Genomic DNA, 15,821 nt, shown 5'->3' with positions numbered 1-15,821 from the left:
ACTGTTAAGATTGGAGAGTGCCTTGCCTTTAGCCTATTTATTTCTAGGGGTGGGATGTCTTCGTGGATTGGGAGATCTTGGATTTTCCTGATTTTGCTGTATTCATGTAGAAGAAAGTTGGATCTGCAAATGTGTGGAGGTGGGATGTTGCTTAGCACTGGGAGCCAGTAGGAATGGGGTTGATTTCACAGTTCCAGAAATAAGGCGCATAGTGGTGTTAAGCTGAGCATCAACCAAGTACACATGGGCACTATTCAGCTATATGGGTGAGCAGTATTCAGCTGCAGAGTAAACGAGACCAAGAGCAGTGCAGCGAAGTGTCGTTGCTGAGACACCCCAAGTTGTTCTGCATAGTTTTTGCAGTACAGGTATCCCTTGATTAACGTGATTAATTAATCCCTCGATGTTACCGCATATATCAAAATCGCGTTAATCAAATATAATAATCAATGGTAAAAATTAAAATTTGTCCATGATTAGTTACAATATTAATAATTTCTTTTATATGGTACTCTTTTAGGAAAGATAAACAATGAATGCAAAGTAAATATTTAATAAATGTTCGTACCTACATTAGTTACTGCAATTTTTTATCAAAAAAAAAAGTTATCAAGAGTCGTTTGAACAGTTTTAGTTTTTTCCTATCAGCATAAGTTCTACAATAATAAGCAAAATGACTCTCTAGACCTTGGCAAACAAGCAGTCTTCGATTATCTGGATCCATATCCATCCATTACTTGCTGCTTAAGCAATTCTAAACTGTGAAATATTCCATCCAGTTCTTTAATTGTTATCTCCTTTGGAACCTCATCTTCATATTCCATTTGTGCGTTGTCTTTATATGCACGTTGTTATTCTTCAAGAAGATCGTTGTCACTGAAATCTTTTGAATTTGAATCCAATAATTCTTTAACATCTTTTGCATCAACACCATCAAAAACAAGGTCTTCACCAATTGCAACAATTTCTTCAACCATGTTGTTCACAGGATTTTGAAAACCACCTAAGTCATTAGCGCATTCCGGCAAAAGATTTTTCCAAACAGCTCTCATGCAGCTAGAAGACGCTTGCTCCCACGAGCATGAATGTTTTCAATTGCGTGTTTAATGTTGAAATTTTTCCAGAATTCTTGGAGCGTAATGGTGTTTTCTCGTTTTGTTGTTTCTACTGCCTTTGAGAATGTCTTTTTAATAGGCTTTGAATGTTTCAGTGACTCCCATGTCTATGGGTTGTAGCAATGATGTCGTATTTGGTGGAATTTTGGTAAATTTAAAGGCGCGTTAATTAAAACTGTTGCCACGTATATAAAGGGATTGTCGCAATTAATTTCGCCGTGTTAAGCAAGGGATACCTGTATATCAGTGGTTTTCAACTCAAGGGATACCTGTATTTCCCAAAGTGTTTCCCAAAATATTCAGATTGTCCCCCTGTGGGGCTTATGACCCACAGGGGAACAATTTGAATATTTTGGGAGGCAATTAGAAAATGTACATGTACATATTTATATTATACTTTTTCAGAATTTGGCTGACTATTATGCTGGAGGGGGGCATCAAAATCTTTAAGACGTTGAGGTGGGGCATGATCCAAAAAAAAAGGTTGAGAAACACTGCTGTATATTGTTTCGTGTTTTTAACTTGGACACTGTTTTAATGAAATGTTGTTTAAAAGATAAGAGTTCTATCCAAAGTAATGCCCAGATATTATAGGAATATGTTGTAGCATAGCAGTTTATGATTGAAGTTCCATCAGTTCTTTGTTAACATGGTTATTGTTCAGGTGGAAGCATGAAACTTCTGTTTTGTTAGGATTTGGGTGTAATCTCCATTTGCAGAAGTACTCATCTAGGACTGCAAGGTCATTTGTTAGTATATCTTCCATTGTAGTAAAGTTGGTGTATCTGGTGGCTAGAGCAATATCATCAGCATAGCAAAACTTCTTGGAGGCTGTATTAGGCAAACTTTGCATAATTAAATGATATAATCATTTAATTATTAATCACAAGAAAGATATTTATTTAACCAAATATTTCAGTCTGGAAATAGCAGACCATTGTCAGTGGTATTACAAGAACAGTTTAAAAAATACAAGCTAGAATACTAACAATAGATTGTTAAAATTAGAACACGCTGCGTGATGTTATATCACTAAGTATGAAATGGAATATTTTGAAGTAGAAACATGATTGAATTTGCTATTAAAAAAAAAAAAAAATTAATTAATGAGTAATCTTGATTAGACTTTCCCAGATTTTTCATATAGATATACAGTCATTACGATTCAGGTTGGGGCGATGGAGCAAGGCCTCCACGCTTTCCTTGAACAAACGTTCGAACCTATAACGGGATCTATGTAAGAGGCGAGTCCTGGACCAAAGGATGCTGTAGTCAGTTTCAATCCTGTGTTGAGCCAATACAGACTTTTCAGGTTTGTTGTGAAGAATGGATGATTGATGTTCTTGGATTCTTTTTTCAAAAGAACGTCCAGTTTGCCCAAAATAAGAGAGATCACAGTTGCATGGAATTTGATAAACTCCAGGAAGAGATAAAGTTGAGTGTTTGTCTTTAGGAGAAGGAAAATGAAAAGACAATTTGTTAATAGGTCAATACGTAGTTGTTAAATCATATTTCTTTAAAATTCTTGCGATAGGTTCTGAAATACCGGAGATATAAGGAATAGGCACTCGACGTATTGAAACTTTGTTGTTTTGTGGAGGATTATAAGAATTGAGAAGATGTTGAGTACTTTTTCCAGAAAAGCCATTGAGTTTCATGTGTTGTTGGATAGTAGAAAGTTCTTTCTGTAGATAATCAAAAGTAGAACAATTAGTTTTGGCTCTTCTATTGAGGCATTTTATAATTCCTGTTTTTTGACATGGATGATGGGCTGATTCTTTAAGAATATAACGACCTGTGAATGTTGGTTTCCTGTATACTGTAGTTGTAAGAATATTTGAAGGTGATCGGATGAGGAGAACGTCTAAAAAAGATAACTGGCTGTTTTCTTCTAATTCCATAGTAAACTTTATGCGATGATGCAAGGAATTAATACTGTTTAAAAAGGAAGGTAAAGCGTTTTTGCTGTGAGGTCAAATAGTAAATATGTCATCTATATATCTTACCCAAAAAGATGGTTGAGGGAAAATAGATGCGAAGAGGACTTTTTCTAAATGTTCTAAATAAAAGTTGGCTAAAGCCAGAGAAAGAGAACTTCCCATGGCCATTCCTTATACTTGGCTATAAAATTTGTTTTGACATACGAAATATCCAGAATGTATTACGAAATCGAATAGTTTTATAATATCTTGAGGAAAAATGTCAGCAAGTAATTTTAAAGTTTCCTTGAGAGGTACATTGGTATATAAAGATTCTATATCAAAAGCATAAGATCTGTAGGTTGTAATGAGACATTTTTTAATTTTTCTAAGAAATCTGAGGAGTTTTTTAAAAAAGAATTAGAGTTGCCAATGTAAGATTTCAATAATTTAGCTAGATATTTGGTTATATGGTAAGTAGGAGAATTAATACAATCTACTATTGGACGAAGAGGATAGTCAATCTTATGGATTTTTTGGAAGGCCATAAAATCTAAGAGGTCTTGCAAAATGAGTTTTAAGTCTTTCATTTGTGTCTTTATCCAAACTGATGACTTCATCAAGGAGAGAATTTAATTTCTTTAGTTGTCTGTTGGTTGGATTATAATCAATTTCTTGATATGTGGAACGATCTCGAAGCAAAAGAGAAAGTTTTCTTCTGTAATTTGCTGAGTCCATAACTACTGTTGCTTTTCCCTTGTCAGCTTTAGTGATAATGAGGTGATTATTTTTTCTCAAGGACTGTAAAGATTTCATTTCAGAAGGAGATATGTTGGAAGGAGGAAGTTTAGCCTTAAGTAGAGAGAAGCGACTTCTAGGCGAAGAGCATTAGCTTTATCATTAGATGATTAAGATTCCTTTCAATGTTAACTAGGAAATCTAGATATGGTATTTTATTGAACAATAGAAAAATCATGTCCTTTTGACAGCAGGGTTTCGCTTTTAGTCAAAGGACGTCTGGATATATTTACAATCCAATTAACTGGAGTTATGAATGGCTTGGATTGTCTAGACGAAAGAGCTTCATATTTACAGTTAAGATGTTGGCTTAGTTTATTATAAGCATGTCGAGTAGAACGTTTAGCCACATTTAGAACTATGTGAGAAAGATGTGGATCCAAATTTGTGGATATATAGGTGCACAAATCGGAAATCTGATGACTGTGAATAGCAAGGTCACGTTTAGCAGCTTTAAGTTGATTACGGATTAGAGATAAACTAGTGTTCCGGTTAATATTATGAGCTCCAGGAGATTTTATTGTTTCTTTAATCTTAGCAAAATTGGGAATAATCTTGTTTTCGCGGCACTTTTTTAAGAAATTAATCTTTGCTCGTAACCTACCTTGTATAACTGAAAGTTTTCCTAATTTACCAGTTATTTTGGTAGCATTTTCCCCGTGAAGGATAAGAATTTGTTGTTTCAAGGATACTTGCGACATAAGACTGAATGATATAATCATGTAATCACAAGAAAGATAGTTATTTAACCAAATATTTTGGTCTGGAAATAGCAGACCATCGTCAAACCACTATTTCCAGACCAAAATATTTGGTTAAATAAATATCTTTCTTGTGATTATGTGATTATATCATTCAGTCTTATGTCGCAAGTATCCTTGAAACAACAAATTCGCATAATTAGCTCTTAAATGAGCCAAAATGTACTGGTCCCCATGTGTCCCAATTAGCCAGAATCTACTGTATATAATATATTAAGAGGTATAGTTCTTCATAATAATTTCCGGAGTTTTAGCATAGATGATTCATCATTAAGTTGAGATTAGGGCAATGTAGAAGGACTTCAGCACTTTCTTTGAAACAATGTTCATATTGGATACATCTGAGTAATAATTTAATATCATCCCCAGAGGATCCTGTAGCAAGTATTCGTAATCCTATATTCAGCTAAACCAGATTTGTTATGTTTCTTGGTAACAATGTAGGATTGATGAAATGCTTTTAGAATCAAATCAGTCTCTTTTTTCCAAATAGAATAACCAGCAGTTGCATGGGATTGAATATATTTCCAGGTGTCAGATGAGGTTAAATTTTATATTTCAGAGATGGTATCATGGCATTGACGGAATTAATAGACTTAAATGTTGTTGAGATATTGATCTTCTCTAAGATACGAGAGATACATTCTGAAATACACGGGGTATTTCACAAGTTTCAGAACTTGATTTGTTGTGCATACAGTACTGAAGCAATCTATCAGCAAGTGTGCAAACTGAGTAATACCAACTAATGTCTGCGCATTCAGAGAATGAGGTTAGTTTACATGCAGTAATGTGTAGTGTGAAGTGTTTTTTCTTTGTATATTGTGGACATTATTATTATTAAGAGAGACCACCAGAGTTGGGGAGTCATTGAGGGAGGCTATGCTAGCTGCACCAGCTGTCATGCCTGTTCTTGAATTCATGCACACTACTTGCACACTCACATTCAATGGCAATTAGTCCATTCCAATCATGTACCACTCTATGAGAGAAAAATCTAGCCCTCATGCCCTTCTTCATTCTCAAATGCCCTCGTGTCCTTTTCCCACCCTCCATAAAAATTAAAAATTTAATCTACTGAAATCCTGTATTACTCTTTTAGGGGTTTGTAAGTCTCAGTCATATCACCCTTCTTTCTCCTATTTTTGCTAATGTGTACAGTTTACAAATTCTCAGTCTGTCTTCATAATCAGTATTCCACAATCTCACCATCATTTTTAACACACTCCACTGTATCAGAATAACCATGGAAATCAAAAACCCAGACCTGTGCACAATAGTCCAAGTGAGGTCTTATTCAGGCCTTGTAAAGAGGCAAAATGACTTCTTTATCTTTACATATCAAGGTTCATTTCAACATTGCAATTATTCTCTGCCTTATGTTATTGCAATGCTGAAATGAACCTTGAAATGTAAAGAAAAGTGCATGATTTTCTAACTTTGAACTGAAAGCCATTTTCACATGGCCACAAATTACAGCTTATTCAAATCATTCTGTAAGTACCATATATATATATATATATATATATATCAGCAGCACTCCTGATTACCCTACCTATCTTTGCATCATCAGCAAATAGCTGTATGTCAAATCTTTTCCAATGTCATTAATGTACAGATTGAATAACAACAGCCCAAGGAATTGCCACACCACTGATTATCTTAAATCTTGAAGACTCATATCTCCTATATACCACGTTTTGATATCAGTCAGTCAGCCATCCTCTTCTCCATGCCAATAGTTTATAATCCAATCCCATATTCTCTAATTTATGCAAGTCTTTCATGCTGTATTATGTCAAAAGCCTTAGCATCCTCAAGTATTATAGTTTATCCATTCCTCTAATCGTAACATTATTATAGAATGTGAGCATGTTGCTCAAAATAACCTTCCCTTAGTAAGCCCATGCTATTCATTGCAAAGTATAGTTTTTCTGTCAACCCATTTCTGTATGAAATCACTAACCAACTTTTCCAAATCTTTACCACCACTCCAGAGATACTGATAGGTCGCTTGCTGAATACATCAGTCTTTGTGCCACCCTTGTGGAATGGGTTTTAGCATACATTCTTTAGATTCCTGTGGTATCTTCCCTGTTCTTAGACTCAAATTATATAGCCTGGTTAAAGGAATAGTCAGTTCAGCTGAACACTCTTTTAGCAAAGGTAACAAAAATATGAAAAGTGAACAAAGAATTACAATTAAATTTTGTTTTAAAGCTGGTCTTTCTATTCCAGAAACTCTAGAAGTGGTAGTACAAAAGGCATGTGGAAATGAAGTTCTGAACTGTTCGAAAGTCTTCAGATGGTATTTATTCACAATTTTGTGATGTGAGTCAGTAGATGATGATAAAAAAAGCAGCCATCCCACATCAATGTAAACTCAGGAAAATGTTGCCACTGTCAGTGAGTTGATAAAGAACGGCTGTTTAATCAGATCACAGATGATAATGGAGGCTTCAAACATCTCTAAGAAGCATCATGAAGAAGTTGACATGTTTTGTCTCACATACCTTGACAGTTGAGCAGAGAGAAGATCGAGTGATATCTTGTCAAGACATTATCACGATGGCAGATGCAGATGAAACTTTGACAGAATCATTATTGGAGATCAGAGTTGGTGTTTCACCTACAATCCCAAAACAAAGTGACATAGTTCTGAATGGGTTTTTGAGACATCTCCCAGACCAAAGAAATTGAGATCCCAAACGTCATGCATCAAACGTATTCATACCAGAGGAGAGAACAGTGAATGTGTAATTTTGTCAAGAAGTTATGAATCATCTTCTGGAATGCATTCAACATGTTCGTTCCAATGCATTTCAGTCTTGAGAATTTTTCCTGTTTCACAATAATGCACCCGCTCACAAAGCTGCAAATATGCATCACTTTTTGATGCACAAAAGCATCCCTTACTTACCAGATTTATCCCCCTAGAGCCTATTTTCTGTTTCCCAAGTTAAATGAATCTGAAAGGACACCAATTTGCAGATATTCCAGCAATCAAAAAATGCTGACTGATAAATTAAAGACAATCAAACAAGCAGAATTTTCTGCTGCTCTCCAAAAACTGTATAACCGCACTAAAGCCTGTGTAGATGCTCATGCATCATATTTCAAATAATAAATATGTTTTATCTTTCTCTTGCGTTTTTGATTTTTTTTTTTTTTTTTTTTTTATAATTTTTGTCCTAAAACTTATGGACTGCACTGTGTACCTTTGATGTACGGGATGGAGATACCGTGATTTGTTTATTTAATTATTTATTGTTTTTCTATTTTCTGTATAATACAATTTTGGAATCCAACATGCCTTACTTGTCATTCTATTGACACTATGCACTGAGTTCTTTGAAACCAGACAAAACTTCTGCATTCCAGAAAGTTTAGATTCGATCGTCTTTTTCTTGAAACGTGAAATGCTACAAATTCATCTGAACCTCGACCAATCAGACTGTATGCTGATATCTAAGTTTTGGGAAGTGATCACTGTTAATTGTTCATAAGATTTTTTTAATTAATTATTATTTTAAATTATTTTTTATCTATGTAACTTTTTATCATTGTTCCTTTGAACTCTAATAGTGTGATATTATATACTTCAGCTGCAACTGAGACAAGAGCTAACATATGCATGATTTATGGCTCATTATTGTGATTCATTGGAGTTTTTGAATAAAAAGTCTATATAATATGTGTTACATATATAAGCTGTGAAAGTCATTTAAATACATCATTATTATTACATGGCATCACCATAGCATTCTGAGAATCGTTGCAGCAGGTTGCCTCCACACTGCTTTATACTACACTACAAAATCCACTCATTAAATGTAGTTAAATTTTTTTAAATTATTTATTTTTATATATTATATATTTTTATTTTTGTTGTCATATGAGTGATGACAAACAGTATGTTCAATGTTGTGCATAAAACCCAAACAAGGAAATTGTTTTGGGACAGTTGAAAATTTCTGGCCTCCAGCTTAAGTTCATAATCTATTAGTGGATGATCAGAAAGATTAACTACCAACTTATTATGGGGAAGCTTGCTAAAATTAGAAGAATGTTGTTGAGGTTACTTAATTTATTGATTAGTCTCATCCATCCCTTTAAGATGGGTAGAGTCCTCTAATGAGGGATTCACGACGAATTTAATTTCATCACTGTAATCCATGTGTGTTCTGGGGGCCGAAAAACCCAAGTTTCTGGGTGAAAAAAAACCCTAGCCCCGTGTGAGACCGGCTAACTCACCTTTCATCAAAAGAGACCAGATAAAAGTTCCTCACGTCACTGACAGGAATCGAACCCAGGTCTTTCTGATCTTCATCTATAACGATATATATGAAGGCTCTACTTAATTTATTACTGAGATGTATGTGGGACTTCTGTACAATTTCTTGGAGGTAATTGAGATTGCTTTCAAGAATTGTAACAAATCTGGTCTAGCTGAACACAGGATTATGAATACCAGCCACAGGAATACTAAATTATTACACAGATGTTCCCATAAACGTTAACATCTTTTTAAAAAAGTGCCGAAGTCCTACATTGCCCTTGCACTTTCCATACCAAACCTCTGGGGGTACTTCTGAATATATCTAAATATTGAAATGAAAGCAGATGACATAATGATAAAATTATTATACAATAACAGAATAACACTTATGTTAAGAAAAATATTTATTATTTGTAGAATTGTCAGCTAGGTTTCCTAGCCATTATCACAGTTAAAAAGAGATAACACAATTAGAACAACACTTAAAATTGCAAGTTTATAACAATACGTGCTATCAACTATATTGTCAATGTGCTTGCATTTAAGCATTCATTTTAGACAAATTATGGACTTTATAGCCATGTTAGAAATAATTATTTTAATTTCCCAACATTTCGACTTTTATATTAAGGTCATCATCTGGAATATAGACGTATATGTATACAGAGACAAGCTATATTACATTCATACAGTGTACTAAAGAGACAATGATTTGATCAATGGTTATTCTACTGGCCTGACCTCTTGTGAAAATAAAATTAAAATAAATAAATGGAATAAAATAAAATAACTACATCATAGCTATATTCTATTTAAGACAACATCAGAGAAACATTCTTTCATGTAGATAGTTTTATTACAGCAAAAATGATGTCCTAATTTAACATGGCCATTGTTATATTAGATTTAAGATCCTGGATTACCTATGGTCCTATTTATAGTTAACTCTTAGGGAGAAAGGTTATGTGGGTAGAATATGTGCTTTCCATATTCTTGGGATTTTTAGACCATTATTATTGTTAAGATTAGGGTGGTTGATAAGAATTTCACAGGCCTCCTTAAATTTACGTTCGTACCATGTTTTGGTGTGATGTAAACAACAGGTGCTTTTCCAGTCAATTCTATGTAAAATGTTCAGGGCATGATCAGAAAGGCCACCTTTACCATAGTTATATATTTAATATGTCATTTATGTTCCTTTTTTCTAATAGGAATTGTGCATCCTATTTCCCCTATATAGGGCAAATTACAGGTGCAATGAATACAGTATACTCCAAGGTGGCTGGGGGGGGGGATCCTTGGATGATTTGAGTAAGTTCTTTAATTTTGTGGAAGGTTTTAAAGGTGGTTTTAAGGTTGTATTTCTGTAATATTCTGTTTATTTTATCAGATATCTCTTTAATGTATGGAATGGTTACAGCTTTATTGTAGTCTAATTTATTTTTGTTTTTAAGTGATGTCTTGTGAAGAATTTTGTCGATAGTATTTTGGCTGTAGCCATTTTTTAAGAAAGGATTGCTGATAACTTTTAATTCATATTTAAGTGCTTCATCAGAACAAATTTTCAAAGCCCTGTTTTTTAGCGTGTTAATGACACCTAGTTTTTGTGTTGGGGTGATGGTTGGAGTTTATGTGTAAGTTTCCAGTAAACAAGGCAAAGGAAAGACTGCCAGAAGGAAGACATGAAACAAGTGTATCTAGAAAAGAAGTGGTTTTGCTTTTCAATTTCAGTTGTGAATTATATGCACAACAATTCACCTTAGGATAATCTGAAAACCCTGCTCTCGATGGCAAACATGGAACTGTTTTGCTATTTGATGTCTCTAATAAACAGGATATTGTTGTCCCACCAAGTAATGAAATTCATCTACCACCAAAAGATTTTCACAAAACCATAACCATAGTGGGATTCAACCTACAGCCTGTTGAATGGACAGTGGATATGATAACCACTTAGACGACCAGAACCTGACAGACCCATACACACACAATTCAACTCTCATCTCCTCCCCCTCTCCCCTTTTTTGAAATTTATTTCTAATGTTTTTTTGTATCACTAACAGAAAATTGTTGTAATTGTTTTTGTGAATGATTTATGAAATAATTTAACATATAGAGAAAAACAGCTATGTAAAATTAAATAACATTTCGACTTTCCTGGTGAAGTTGGTACTTTTTTGAATCAGAATGACATTGAAAAATAAAATAACTTATCCTTATAGACAATATAAATGTAAGTATTTTCTCTTATAGATTGTATGAATAGTGTAAATGCTGTTTTCTTTAACATCATTCACACAATGAACAATTTATTTAAATTATGTCACTTGCTCTATAATAAGGTAATTACTTTGTCATCAAATTCCTAATGTGCACCCTCCAGTGGTAGTGTTCTCAGGACTATGATGATACTCTGTGAAAGTTTACATTATTGCTAATTCTAATCAACAGTTTTAGTCTCCAAATTAGTATTTTATTATGTTACCTGTTAGGACTGCAATATTGTTGGATATTTCAGTGTTCTGAGGTATTTCTGACTGCATCAATCCACATGCATCTGTTCATCTAGGTTTTTTTTCCTATCTTCATCAATACCTGTTTTCCTGACCTTTCATCTCCCAATCCAAACTGAGATTAGCTCCATTCAAACATTTCTGAATGCCAACTTCTTTCCTAATAACTTCGATTTTTAATATAATTCTGCCACTGATGCCTATACAGTTCTCTAATTTTTTTCATACCTAATCTTTGATCAACCATTGTATTACTAAACCCAGCTCTCAGATCCATAAGTTTGATTTCAATACACACTATCATGTATCAAAACTGTTTCAAAATTATGATAACTAGGTTAGTATTTTGTCTAATTTCTTATTCCATATAAATTTATTCATTTGAACTCCCCACCATACCAGCTTTGCTTGTTCTGTTGTCTCTAATGTAATTATTTAGAGAAAAATAAGTTGAAAATTAATATATTATTATTAAGTAAGTAATGGTAAAACAGTGTTATGAAACCAGAATTGTTTCAGCTAACATTTTTGACAAATGCATTGTTTTGCACTCTAAAATGCAAGTTATCATAATTTTGAAACAGTTTTTCTCAGTGATAATTCTTGAGGTTTTAAAATAAGAAATAATACAAAAAGCATTGTGCTCAGGTAACTTCCATTTATTTTGTATACAGTTAATATTTTAAACCTGTTGAATCTAGTAATCTCTGCTCTAATGCAATATTTATAAGAATAGATTTGCATATCTATTTTACTTTTATTAGAATAAAAGGTCTCCAACTTTCTATTCACGGAGTGGTAGTAGTGGTGGTATGCCAGATAAGATTCAAAAACATGCATATGGAAGGCTTGTTAGTATAAGTAGTTCTAGACCAAATACTAGCAAAAGTTCACGGGTGAGTATCAACAAATCATTTGTATTATGCATGCATTTATTATTATTATTATTATTATTATTATTATTACGGGCAACTCCAGGGAGTCATTAGACTCATCGAGGGAGGCCCCAAATCATTTTCATCACAACTATTCGACATTCATACAGTATCTATCATACCTCGCCTTAAACTCATTCACTGTCACAGCATCCACCACAGACTCAGGGAGCGCATTCCACTCATTCACTACTCTAAAAGTAAAGAACCCAGCTCTAACACCTTTACTAACCACACTTTTGCTCAGTTTCTATGGATGTCCCCTAGTCCTCCCACAACCAGCCCTGTTCTCAAAAATATCTTCTGAATTAATTTTATAGAAACCCTTCAGTAATTTGAATGTCTCAATCATATCTCCCCTCCTCCGCCTATCAACCAATTTTTGCAACCCACAAATCCTCAACCTGTTCTCATACGGTTCATTCCACAGACCTGCTATCATCTTGGTCACTCGCCTCTGGATCCTCTCCACCTCCTCCCCATCAAGAAGAAACCTAGGTGACCAAATCTGAGCACAGTAGTCGAGATGAGGTCTTATCAAGGCTCGATACAGAGGAACAATAACCTGCTTGTCTCTGCTTGTCAACGTATTCTTCAGCAACCAAGTGATTTGATGAGCTGATTTGGCCACTTTTGCAATGTGTCCCCTAAATTTCAATTCCTTATCCACCAACACTCCTAAATCTCGTGCCTCATCAATTTCCTGGAGCACGGTTCCACCAATGCAGTAAACTGCCTCCCATCTTTTCACCCCAAAATGCATAACCTTACATTTTGCCACATTAAATTGACATCCATTCTCCCTAGCCCAGACCTCCAATCTATCCAAATCATCCTGCAAAATTTTGACGTCATCTGCATTCACTATTGCCCTACCCAACTTTGCATCATCCGCAAACAAATGAACTGTTCCTCTCAGATCCTTTCCTATATCATTTATGAACAAATTAAACAGCAGTGGTCCAAGAACAGATCCTTGTGGTACACCACTAGTCACAGGCCGTCTTGTGGACTCTACTCCTGAGTAAACCACTCTCTGATATCTCTCCGTCAACCACCCTCCTATCCATCTCACCAACCCTATGTCCATTCCCATATGCTGCAATTTACTGATTAGAATTCCATGTGGTATCCTGTCAAAGGCCTTAGCAAGGTCCAGCAGAATCACTGTAAACCCATTACCCTTATCCAGTTCAGCCGTCACTGTGTTATAATACGTGAGCAAGTTACTGAGGCATGACCTACCCTTCACAAAACCATGCTGTCCCCGATACAGTATCCCATTTTCTTCTATCCAATCTTGTATTTTCCTCTTGACTATTTTCTCTAAGAGCTTGATAATGATTCCTGTTATGCTGATTGGCCGGTAATTTTCAACAGCAGCCTTGGAACCACCTTTGTGCAGTGGAACTATTTTCCCCTCTTTCCACCCCCTTGGGACTGACCCAGTCCTGAGGCTCAAATTAAACATAATGGTCAAGGGCACTGACAATTCTTTGGCCGCTTCACGTACGACACGAGCTGGTATACCATCCAATCCCACAGATGTATTGACATTGAGGTTCTGTAATAGACTAGTTACCTCTACCTCATTCATCACAATTCCAGTATAAGCTGTTGGTTCCTCCATTTCCGCAAAGCCACCACCTGGATGATATACTCTTGCAAAGTGCTCGCTCAGTAATTCCACAACATCGACTGATTCAGTTACCTCCCTACCCTCAGCATTTTTTAAGATCATTCTACCATGAGCATTTTTCCTTTTACTTGCAACATATTGAAAAAACTGTTTGGGATTCTCTTTAGCCTGCATGGCCAATTTCCTTTCGTAATCTGCTTTTGCTTTTCTTACCACCCTTGTTACCATCCTGGCCTGAGCTTTATACTGTTCATGCACCTGATGGTCACCCTTCTCCTTAAATTCCCTCCACAATTGTTTCTTTTTTTGCAGCTCAAGCTTAATAGTGTTATTCATCCATTTAACCCCTACCTGATTTATTATTCGGACTCTTGGTATACAGTCAACCATTGCCTCCTGCAAACAGTTCTTGACCACCTCCCATGCACCATCAACATCCAGCCCTTGCAGTTTTACATGCCATGGCATTGAGCCAAGCACACACCTAAGCTTGTCATACTTACCAGCCCGGTAATTCCACATATACCCTGTCTTAATTGTAAATTCGACTCCTTTAGCCACCTCCCAAGTCATGACCTTATGGTCACTCTCACCAATTGGTGGCAACAAGGTCATGTTCGTTACAGCCACATTCTCAGTTGCAATTACTAGGTCCAGCACTCTCTTCCCCCTGGTATTTTCCAATACATGTTGCCGTAGATAGTTGTCCCTTAATAACTGCATAAAATCCAATTCCTTCCTCCCATGTGCCCTCTCCTCTTTCCAGTCAATATTACCATAATTGAAATCACCCATAATAATTACCCTCCTTCCATTCATTTCTTCTATTTGCTTATGCATACTATTCCCACCATCCACTCCATCACCCGGTCTATAGCAGCACCCAATTGTATATTTTGTTCTGCTAGATTGTATCTCACACCAAACAGCCTCAAATGTGCTTTTTTCCCCATCCTGCAGTTCAACTTCTATACTCCTTGGCTGAAGCTCATCAGTTATCATCAATAACACTCCTCCCCCCTTTTTATTCATCCTGTCACTCCTGAACACGCTATACCCATCGCATTCAATCCCACTAGCTTTATCATCTTCTGTCAGCCATGTTTCACTAATACCGACAACCTGTGGCCTGGAAGTGCCAACCATGGCCAAAAACTCTTCCTTCTTGTTCCTAATACTCCTGGCATTAGTGTACATGAATCGCAGAAGCCCATTTGTCCCATCCCTACTTTGATTCCTTATACTAATTATCCCATTCTGATTTGTTGCCCGTCGTACTCGCCCGGGCATAATATACTCATTCATACACTTAACTGCCCCCCCTAAAGTCTGCATATCTACTCCCCCCCATCTTAATAAATCTAGTTTCCCTGAGTCTGTACATCCACTTCCACATCATTCATCAACACTCTTTCAAGTCTCCGTACACCAACTCCATTCAAATGTAACCCATCCATCTTATATAAGTCCTTTCGCCCATCGAACTCATTCCACACATCCACAAATTCCACACCACTCTCCATGCATAACCCACGCATAAAGTCATTGGCAATTATGGCCCTCCTTCTAAACACTTCGCTGTCATACCGCGGTAAGATACTCACCATCCTAACTCTCTCACTCTTCTCTTTTGCTACCTCAAACAACTCCCTCACATCCTCTATCATTTCCATTTTGTCCTCTTTCAAATCATTCGTTCCTGCCACTATTATCATCTCTTTCACCCTCTGTTTTTGCAGTCGAATAGATTCGATGACGTCCTTTATGTTCGCACCCGGCTGGTACGACTTCGTTAAACTCTCAATTATTACGCCTCTTAATAGCGAATCCCCATACAGCACTCGCTCCTTCATTTTATTGAC

General features: G+C 35.7%; 1 protein-coding gene across 7 annotated transcripts in view; it reads left to right on the top strand.

Moving 5' to 3' along the window:
- LOC150096318 (protein FAM149A-like) overlaps positions 1 to 15,821 on the top strand; it is a 257,920-nt gene that overhangs the window by 194,725 nt on the left and 47,374 nt on the right. For all 7 annotated transcript variants that reach the window (XM_090409191.1, XM_090409193.1, XM_090409188.1 and 4 more), the window contains one exon: positions 12,150 to 12,281. In XM_090409191.1, the coding sequence (XP_090265317.1) occupies positions 12,150 to 12,281 (132 nt within the window). The remainder of the gene's footprint in view (positions 1 to 12,149; positions 12,282 to 15,821) is intronic.

This window comes from Typopeltis vanoorti, chromosome 19, assembly GCF_054136105.1.
Source record: "Typopeltis vanoorti isolate ZY-2024b chromosome 19, IOZ_Tvanoo_1.0, whole genome shotgun sequence".
NCBI lineage: Eukaryota > Metazoa > Arthropoda > Arachnida > Uropygi > Thelyphonidae > Typopeltis > Typopeltis vanoorti.
Note: the sequence above shows the minus strand (reverse complement) of the source record. Positions and strands in the feature narration are given on the sequence as shown.